At 44.8% G+C, this 9846-nt stretch overlaps 1 protein-coding gene across 1 annotated transcript; it reads left to right on the top strand.

Annotated features, from left to right (window-relative positions):
- The first annotated feature begins 1290 nt into the window (after nt 1–1290).
- On the top strand, nt 1291–2442 carry LOC106355712. The gene is made up of 3 exons (XM_013795612.1): nt 1291–1446; nt 1492–1754; nt 1848–2442. Exons 1-3 carry the CDS (start codon nt 1291–1293, stop codon nt 2440–2442), a joined length of 1014 nt encoding a protein of 337 aa, XP_013651066.1.
- The last annotated feature ends 7404 nt before the right edge of the window (nt 2443–9846 follow it).

Consider the following 9846-nt stretch of genomic DNA (forward strand, 5'->3'; position numbering starts at 1 on the left):
AATGCCATCATTGATGATGAATTCTAGCACGTGGTGAAGCATGAGAGCTGCAAGAAGGGAATTTCAAATTAGAAAGCTCAATGAGTTTTGGCGGATCACATTGGTGTCGACCGACATCAGACTTAGAACATCAATCGACAGACTTTCCATAACATCGAGCGATGACACATTAAGAGTCGACGACACATCCAGAGTCGGTTTTATCGTGCAATGCCGTGAGGATCATGATGCACGAGGAGTTCGCAGCAAGACACCCACATCCGCCCAACCCATTACATATTAACATCAATCGACAAACTGAGCCACTCGTCGATCGACAACAAGAGACCACCGCCGATCGACAACCTCTAGTATCCATCGATCGACGAGAACCCCTCACATTCCGAGTGCAGATGCCAAAGATTGACAGCGCACGAATCAATGCATTGAGACCACAACCTAAACCTTCAGCTAACCCACCAGAGACCACCAGTACACATTCAGATGATGCACCAGAGCCTATGGAAGTTGATAAGGCTCCTATGCGGAGAACCTTGAGGAAGAGAAAGGAAAAGGTTGCTAAGCATCTGAAGAGGGGAGCTAATGAGAAGGAGATGGAAAGTTTTCTTAAGAGAGTCCTTATGATTCCACCGGCTAACCCATTCGAGGAGACCTGTCATCTGACGACCTCAATAACTAACAAACTCGTGATGGCAACACTGCCGACGACAACGTTTAAAATACTCCAGCAGCGAACATTACTGCGGTTAACGTTAACACGGCAGCGTTTGAGGAGGTCCAGAAGATGTTCTCGACTTTCAAAAAGAAGTCAGCAGAACGGGACAAGGTCATGAGTTCTCTCGCTAAATAGGTCGAAAACCTAACAGCAAGAACCAAGGCTATTCTTCCGCACGGAACAACCTGAGTCCGCGGAAGAAGACTCGATTTCGCGACTCCTTTGGACCGGTCCGACAACGCGCAAGGAAAAATGTGTGGGCTAAATCCCGACGAAATCACTCCTGCGTGGAAGACAAAGAGGAAGGAGAAATCGGGCGCGTTGATGTGGATTCTAGCAGTCAGACCGAACCTACGGATGAAGATGCAGACATGCATCCACGTCGTACAAGGCGCCGTGCGTCTCAAGACGATTCCCAGTTCGATAACCCTAGGACCGAATAAGAGGAAGCTATCTTCTGGGACGAACAGGAAGAACTGGCCGAGGAGCAAACTCAGAACACTCGCGGGAAACGCCGACAAGGTCGGAAATCTGCTAGCGAGAAATCCGAGATTCACGATCTTCGCGATCATCCCATGAAAACGGTTGCAAAAGTTAGAGCAGTGAAATCTCAGATCAATCACGCTACTCGCACCACACCCGAGATCGATCTACTGCTCGAGGAATCTCGAAAAATGCCATTCACTACTCGCATCACCGAAACTAGGGTTTCGAATCCTGGAAAGATCAAGGTAATACCTTAGGACGGTACAACCGATCCATGGGCACATCTATAGGCTTTCCATATTGCGATTGTGAGAGCCAAGTTTAGAGAAAGTGAAAGATATGCGAGCGGATGCCGCCTCTTCGTCGAAAACCTCCGAGGAGCAGAACTCGAGTGGTTCTCTCGCCTAAGGCAAAATTCCATCGGAAGTTTCCGCCTACTCGCCTCGGAGTTTTTTAAGCAGTACTTTACGCTCATAGATCGAGAAACCTCCGATGTCGTTCTCTGGAGCATGTCCCAGGGAGAGGACGAATCTCTCCGTGACTTCATGAAACAGTTCTAGACCGTTATGGCTAGATTCAGCGGAATAAGCGACAAAGTAGACGTAGACACGCTCCGAAAGACGCTCTGATACAAGTCAAAGTTCAGGAGGTGGATAACTTTGGATAAGCCGCGTACGATCCAAGACGCGCTCCATAAAGCCACGAACTACATAATCATCGAAGAAGAGACAAAAGTCTTGTCGCAAAAGCTGAGGCTGACGAAGACATCGTCAAAGGATCCTAGGTCGGATCAGAAGTCTAAAAAGAAAAACCCTCCGAACGACAAAAACGTCCATCACGGGGAAGAAGAGACCCATGGAGCGCATAACTACGCCATCAACGCCGGATCAGAGCAAGGCCGGATGACGAGCAATACATGTACCCAAAATCTAAATTACGACGAGAACGCCTTCTGCGACTTTAACCAGGCCCGCGGCCACTCGACTGTAAACTGCAAAGTTCTCGGCACTAGGTTGGCCGCGAAGCTGCTCGCGGGAGAAATCGCCGAAGTGTCTAGCGTAAAAGATCTCGTCCGTGATTCAGACCGCCCTCCAAGAAACGATAAGCCCCCTCAAACGGAGAACTCTCTCCAAGGGAACCAATCGGGAGAAAAACGTGGGAGGAGGCAGGACGACAAGGGCAACGACAATAGTCGCCGCATAGTTAATTTGATCATCCGAAGATTCGCAATACTGCAGTGATACCGTCTCTGCCATCAAAGCTTATCAGAGCAAGGCCGAGACGAGCGCGAACTCGCTAACCTGCTCCGCGCCTAGTGACTTCCCGAAAGGTGCGATCACTTTCGATGAAGAAGAGGCCGGCAGGATCGACCATCCCCACTGCGATCCGCTCGTGATCGATCTCGTGATAAGAGATCTCGAGGTCGCAAGGGTTCTCATCCACACGGGTAACACGGCAATGTCATCTTTCGCGATACTCTAAAGAGGATGAACGTCGAGCTAAGAGAAGTCGTACCATCGCCCAAGCCGCTAACCAGTTTTGAGGGCACGACTTCAATGACTCTCGGATCGATCAAACTGCCCGTTTCTGCGAAAGAAGTCACGAAGATTGTCGACTTCGCAGTCGTCGACCACCCGGCCATTTACAACATCATCATGTGCACGCCTTGGCTAAACGCCACGAAGGCAGTCCCGTCGACTAATCACTTAGGCATCAAATTCCCCACAGATAACGGAATTGCCGCGATCTGGGGATGCCAGACACAGTCAAGACGTTGCTTCCTGGCCGAACACAAGCTAAGGCAAATCACTACAACCGCAATGGTGAAACCCAAATGGGAAAAGCTATCTCAGGCACTAACTGAAAACGCTTCGGAAAAAGACGGTCAAGAATCGTTACTCAAACAACGGCCAGGAAACAGCCAGTTTCAGAGCCCAATGTTTCAACCCAACCGGAGGAGAAAAGCCCGGTAGAAGGGTCGGTCTTGCAACTAAGGCGGCCAACGCAAACGCGATAGCCGAGTAAACACACTCGTACAAACAACAGAACTACGAGATGGCTTGATCCCGGAAAGGAGTACGGAGGCAGCTCGCCGTAGGACGAGTTCAACTATCCCCCCTCTTCAAGAAGGGGGGGGGAGTGGGTACATAGACGAATACTCGTATATTCCCGCATTCTGAATTATTTGCCTTGTACTCAATATTTTTGAAACTTTTGGCAAATAAGACTTTGTTCAAATCTCTTTTATCTCGATAAATATCTTGTTTTATTTTCCGAAAACATCTGTATACGAGAAAAACGATCATCATACGAACCCAAAAAACAGAAACTCACGAGAAATCGTCCCACCTCAAAATGGATCAACTCCACACTAGCTTATCCAACAAAGAAACTTCGTCACATCAACTAAGGCATTTATGGAATCAACATATTCTGCCCCACAAACACTCTTTCACAAACATATCTCGTTCACACCGTCGATTTTGACTCCTGACCGAAACACGAGACCCCGATCTCAGATACTCAAAATATCACTAATAGTATGTTTTCGAAAATATAAAGCGAGACGTCGCCTAAATCTTCGAAAACATGTTCTCAGTCCGTTCGCGACTATAAATTACAAATGCTTGTCGATTGGCCCCGCCGAGCACGTTAGACGACATAAACAAACGCATTTGGATCCATCCTAAGGATAGATCGTCTTACATCTGACTAGGATAAATAGCGCGCTATAAAAGAAATCCAAAATTTTGGTCAGAACTTTCGGGAGACTTAAAAATTGTCCTCGAAGAGATGCTCGATTCCTACCATACAAATCGTATAAGCCGAGAACATATTGCAGACTTTAAAGCGGGATGAAATCAGGTTGAAAACGATACGGAAAACGTAAGTCGAAGTAGCCATCGCACCCCCTAAAGCCGTAATTAGACCTAGGTCTTACCCTAAACCCAACACACTGTTCTCTAACGTCTCAAGACTTGACATCCAAAAGATACGAGATCCTGAAAGCATGTCTCTTCGTCCGCATCTAAACGCTCTCAAAACTTTGAGAAAGCTCACTCAAAGCTCTATCTTGTGTCTAAAGATGGGCTCCATATAACGGTCGTAAGGTCTCCATCCATAGCTAAAAATATGACGCGTCTGTGCAGCTATGCTCCAAAAGACACCAAAAATCACCACAATCCTCCAAATCGTCCATGAACCTGTAAATACTCTAAATAGACTCTATATCGTAGTAAATATATATTAAAACAACTATAAACCATGGCTAAAAGTGGGTAAAATTCATGGCCTATCAACTCCCCCCAGACTTACCCTTTTGCTTGTCCTCAAGCAAAACACACATGGCAGTCTTATGAAAGCGGTTTGAAAACAGGAGGGACTCACATAATTTAAAACCACTACTCTCACTTCTGAAAATATGATAGGTGGAAGTGACTCATTACTAACCTTGGATGCTTTCAATATACTACACACTAGCTTAGTCACCATACCATACAATCACACAACACTACTAATAGCGCCTGACGTACCCCTCTGCTGACCTCATTTCTCCATAAATATAGATGTGTAGGCTACGTCGTGGAAGTATCGATCAAGGGACATGGAATCTTACTCAACCAAGTTTCTGAACACACAGGTAGTCTTATCTAATTCCTTTCTTCCCTCTTTTTCTCTCTTCTCTGAATCTTTATAGTTCCAATTTCAATGAGTGTTGATCCTAATGCAGTCCATCTTGTTCATCTTATTGACTTTTCTACTTTTGTAGCTCTATTTGACAAAGTGTAGCGAATACCGGGGTCACAGGATACACTCCTTACCCTCCTTTCCACAATGTGTGATCATTCCTTTCAGACTTAGAATAATGGGGTCACAGGAGACATTCCCACCCCTCTGCCTCTTTCAGGAAATCATTTCAATCTCTTGTATCTTAAGATGCCGAAGAGAGAAAGAGAGAAGGGAACCAGAAGCACACAGACTTTTTCCTTCCAGACTTACAGGAGGACTCCTATCCAATGTATACCAAGCCCCAAAACAAGCAAGTAGAGTAGATTAAGGTTGGAAGTCAGCTTTGGTTTCTCCAGACATTCTCAGTAGGTGCGGATGTTAGCATTACGTGATACACTACGGTGTTTCTATCTAATACATCCTACAATTAGTAAATCTAGATGGTGCTAGAGAGTGATTATAGTAGCAATCAAATTGTACTTGATCATAATCCCCTTCTCGACTCGATAAAAACTTTTTTTTGAAAACATTTCTTAAAATTTACGATAAACTAGATATCAGTAACATCCCCCAGACTTAAATTACACTGTCCCTAGTGTATATCCAGTCGGAGTTATGGTGAGAACTAATCATAAGTACACAATTTAACAAGTTAGAACGATATACCTGACCAAGTTAAGTGTCGATCGATAAAAATGAGTTACCATCGGTCATTGCAGGTGATGTACTGTCGATCGATATCGACATGCTCTCATCGGTCGATTTTATAATCGTCTACTCGGATCTTTTTTTTCATTTTATATATTAAACTACTTAAACTAATTCCTAGAAATGGGTTGCCTCTCATTCAGCGCTTATTTTAAGTCTTGCACTTAACTTAAGATCTGATATGTCTAATGATCAGGAAGGCCAAAATGTAAAGGCCTGCTATTTGGTGGTTTAGCCCAATAATGTTTCACTCGTTGTCCACTCACTTTAAATTCTTCCCCTTTATCATTTACAAGTGTAATGGCTCCATAAGGTTTGACATCCACAAAAGTGAAAGGACCTGACTAACGAGATCCGAGTTTTCTGGGAAAAGAGTTAGCCGAGAATTATATAACAACACTTGATCATTTGGTTCGAAATGTCTGGAGATGATCCTTTTATCATGATATGCTTTTTGTCCTCCCTCTATATATTTTCGAGTTCTCATAGTCTAAGTGTCTGATTTCATCCAGCCTGTTAAGCTGTATGAATCTCCTTTCGGCAGCTGGTTTAATGTCAAAATTTAATAGTTTTATTGCCCATGCTGCCTTGTGTTCTAGCTGAATTGGTAGGTGACAAGATTTTACATCGAGCAGGTGAAATGGGGTTGTTCCTAATGGAGTTTTGAATGCAGTACTGTAAGCCCAAAGTGCATTGTCCAGTTTTCTAGACGAATCTTTCCTAGAAATTCCTACGGTCTTTTCTAAGATTTCTTTGATCTGTCGATTTGAGACTTCTACTTGTCCACTTGTTTGTGGATGGTAAGGTGTAGCAACTCTGTGGTGAACTTCATTCTTCCGGAGTATTCCGTCAAAGACTTTGTTAATAAAGTGGGAGCCACCATCACTTATTACTACTCGAGGAACTCCAAATCTTGGGAAAATAATTCTCTTGAAAATCTTGATAACTACAGACGCGTCATTTGTGGGGAAGCTAGTGCTTCGACCCATTTGGACACATAATCGATAGCAACTTGGATATATTTGTTCTCGTATGAGGAAGGGAAAGGACCCATGAAGTCTATTCCCCAGCAATCAAAGATTTCTACTTCTAGAATAGATTTATGTTCCTTTTTTTTGTCATCAACGTATACAGACTCATACTGACTGTAAATCAAAACGGGTGATCTACATCCATTTAAACGACAAAAGACGGTTACTTCCTAACACTGCGTGCTAGTCTATCCGCCTTTGAATTTTGCGTCCATGGTACATCGATAATCTCCGATAGGGTGAAACTCTCTTTCAGGATCTTGATATCTTCCAAATAATTTGCAAAAGCTGGCCATTCTTCTCGTTCCGAAACCATCTTCACCAATTGAGAGCAGTCCGTTGCAAATATAACCTGAAATTGACGTAAATTCTTCATACATTCCATTACCCAGAGTAGCGCTTCCATCTCGGCATGAAGGGGAGAGAGACTAGCCCTAACATTCCTCGCCCCCAACCATCCATCAAATCCTTCTAAGGTACTGGACCAACCTTGACCTGAAAAGGTATTGTTGGACTCAATTCTGGTCCATATGCCAAATGGGCTAGCACCAGTATGGGCCGTACGACGCTAAGCGACTAAAAGGCCTTGTACGAGCAAGAAGAGACTGATTTAGGAAATCGAAGATCGTAGAACGGTTGCGGATATCGCGGAGTCCATCTACTATAAGAAGAGATTGATGGATACTAGAGAGGACACGTTGAAAACCCTAGAGAGAGCTACACCCATACATCGATCTTGTTTTCACCTTGCTTTAGATCTCATTTCAGTCACTGTATTCACCCTTATTCATCAATAAAATCCATCTTTGCCTACTGAAAATTGAATACATCGTTGTGTTCTAAAGATATCGTTGCCTACATCATTTTATCTTCACTAGATTAAACTCTCGATCACTATCAAATACTAGTGTAGATTTTAGGATCTACATTTTGGCGCCGACTGTGGGGAAGATAAACGAAAAACCAATTTACTAAGAAACCGATCTAAGTTTCCTAAGCACCACTATGGATCCTAATCACGCTCGATCCAACTGCATCGAATAGATCAGTCTTGACCTCTCTAGATCGGGAAAACCGAAGTCGTCAAAAATCGTCAGCGCCACGAAAGATCAAAGCATCTCCTTCGGAAGGCAAGTTGATCTCTCCAATGACCAACGATCCGAAACCTCGCGACAAGCAACTAACGAGCCTGACATCGCGCCTTTCGAAGAGATAACGCACGAAGTCGAGATTATAACTTTCCATGAACACAAAATCGCTAGGCTCGATATGCCCCATGACGATGCCCTAGTCATCACGTTGGAACTTGTGAGCACCATCTTCTCGAAGATTTTCGTTGACACCGGAAGCGCTGTCAACGGCGTTTCACAAAAGACGCTACGATTGATTAGCCAACCAACCCCAGTAATCGATCACGAAATGACTCCCCTCAATAGTTTTGAAGGAAAGTCGATCCGATCACTCGGGATAGTGCCACGAACCACCAAAACTTACGACATCGAACTGGAGACCGAGTTCACCGTGGTTGATCATTTCATGCCCTTCGACGCCTTCGTAGGACATCCTTGGATACACCAGATGAAGGCGGTCCCTTCGGTTTACCACCAGTGCTTGAAGTTTTTATCACCGACCGGCGAGAAAACTGTACGCGGGAGCCAGAAACAATCTCGAGCCTGTTATATGGCCGGATTACAAAGGATGCCCCTGCGAGGAGAGAATGTCTCACTCATCCACGATATCACAGTAAAAGACTCCGCCAGAGACCTATTAAGCGTCGTCGCCCTAGACGAAACTCCTTAGAAAAAAGCGTCAACATCGGGAACGACCTCCCTCCTAAAGTGAAGAATGATCTTTTGTCTTTCCTCAAGCAAAATATCAAAACATTAGCGTGGTCCGCAGCAGACATGCCCAAAATCGACATCAGTATCGCCCCCACGACCTAAACGCCGATCCTACGTTTAAGCCTATCAATCAGAAACGAAGAAAGTTGGGACCCGAACGAGCCAAGGCTGTAAACGACGAAGTTGACAAGCTCCTTAAAATCGGTTCCATTCGCGAAGTCCAATACCCTGACTGGCTCGCAAATCCAGTCGTAGTAAAAAAGAAAAATGGAAAATGGAGAGTGTGCATCGATTTCACCGATCTCAACAAAGCATGCCCAAAAGACACCTTCCTATTACCACACATCGACCGGCTGGTAGAAGCCACAGCTGGACACGAAATACTTTCCTTCATGGATGCATTTTCCAGCTATAATGAGATCCTTATGAACCCCGACGATCAAGAAAAAACGAGCTTCATCACCGAGCGAGGAACATACTGCTATAAAGTGATGCCATTCGGGTTAAAGAACGCTGGAGCCACTCAACAAAGACTAGTGAACAAGATGTTTTCCAAACAACTTGGAAAACGATGGAAGTTTACATAGCTGACAAGCTGGTGAAATCGTCAAGAGCCAGCGACCACGTTCTCCAGCTCCAGGATTGTTTTAATATCCTCAACAAGTTTGGAATGAAACTGAACCCTACAAAATTCACTTTCGGAGTAGCCTCCGGAGTTTTCCTCGGATACCTCGTGACTGAAAGGGGAATCGAAGCCAACCCAAAATAGATAGCGGCGCTGATCGATACCTTACCTCCAAGGTCGATCCGAGAAGTACAACGCATCACCGGCAAAATAGCTGCATTAAACCGTTTCATCTCCAGATCAACCGATAGATGCCTTCCTTTCTACAAGCTATTGAAAGGAAATAAGAAGTTCGAATGGAACGCCGAATGCGATTCCGCCCTAAAAGAACTTAAGGCATATATCAGCGAGCCGCCCATACTATCAAAACCGATCGTAGGAGAGACCCTCTTTCTATATGTCACAACTTCCGAACATGCACTGAGCGGAGTGCTGATCCGCGAGGAAAGCCGAGAACTAAGACCAATATACTATGTAAGTAGGTCATTGGTTGACGCCGAGACTAGATACCCCGTAATGGAAAAGCTATCACTAGTAGTGGTAACCGCCGCTCGAAAATTAAGACCTTACTTCCAGTCCCATTCGATCACTGTCATGACATCGCAACCTCTACGAACAGTACTCCACAGTCCAAGCCAATCCGGAAGGATGGAAAAATGGGCAATCAAGCTCAGCGAATACGACATCGAGTACAAACCACGAACGAGCTCG

Source organism: Brassica napus, chromosome C2 (genome assembly GCF_020379485.1).
Source record: "Brassica napus cultivar Da-Ae chromosome C2, Da-Ae, whole genome shotgun sequence".
NCBI classification, from domain to species: Eukaryota; Viridiplantae; Streptophyta; class Magnoliopsida; order Brassicales; family Brassicaceae; genus Brassica; species Brassica napus.

What these genes read in the sequence shown, in the direction of transcription:
- LOC106355712 (XM_013795612.1), top strand. Translation starts at nt 1,291, where the DNA reads ATGAAAACGGTTGCAAAAGTTAGAGCAGTGAAATCTCAGATCAATCAC. An exon ending in CGAATCCTGGAAAGATCAAG is followed by an intron (nt 1,447 to 1,491) that starts GTAATACCTTAG and finishes GCACATCTATAG; the next exon opens with GCTTTCCATATTGCGATTGT. An exon ending in CTCCGTGACTTCATGAAACA is followed by an intron (nt 1,755 to 1,847) that starts GTTCTAGACCGT and finishes GTCAAAGTTCAG; the next exon opens with GAGGTGGATAACTTTGGATA.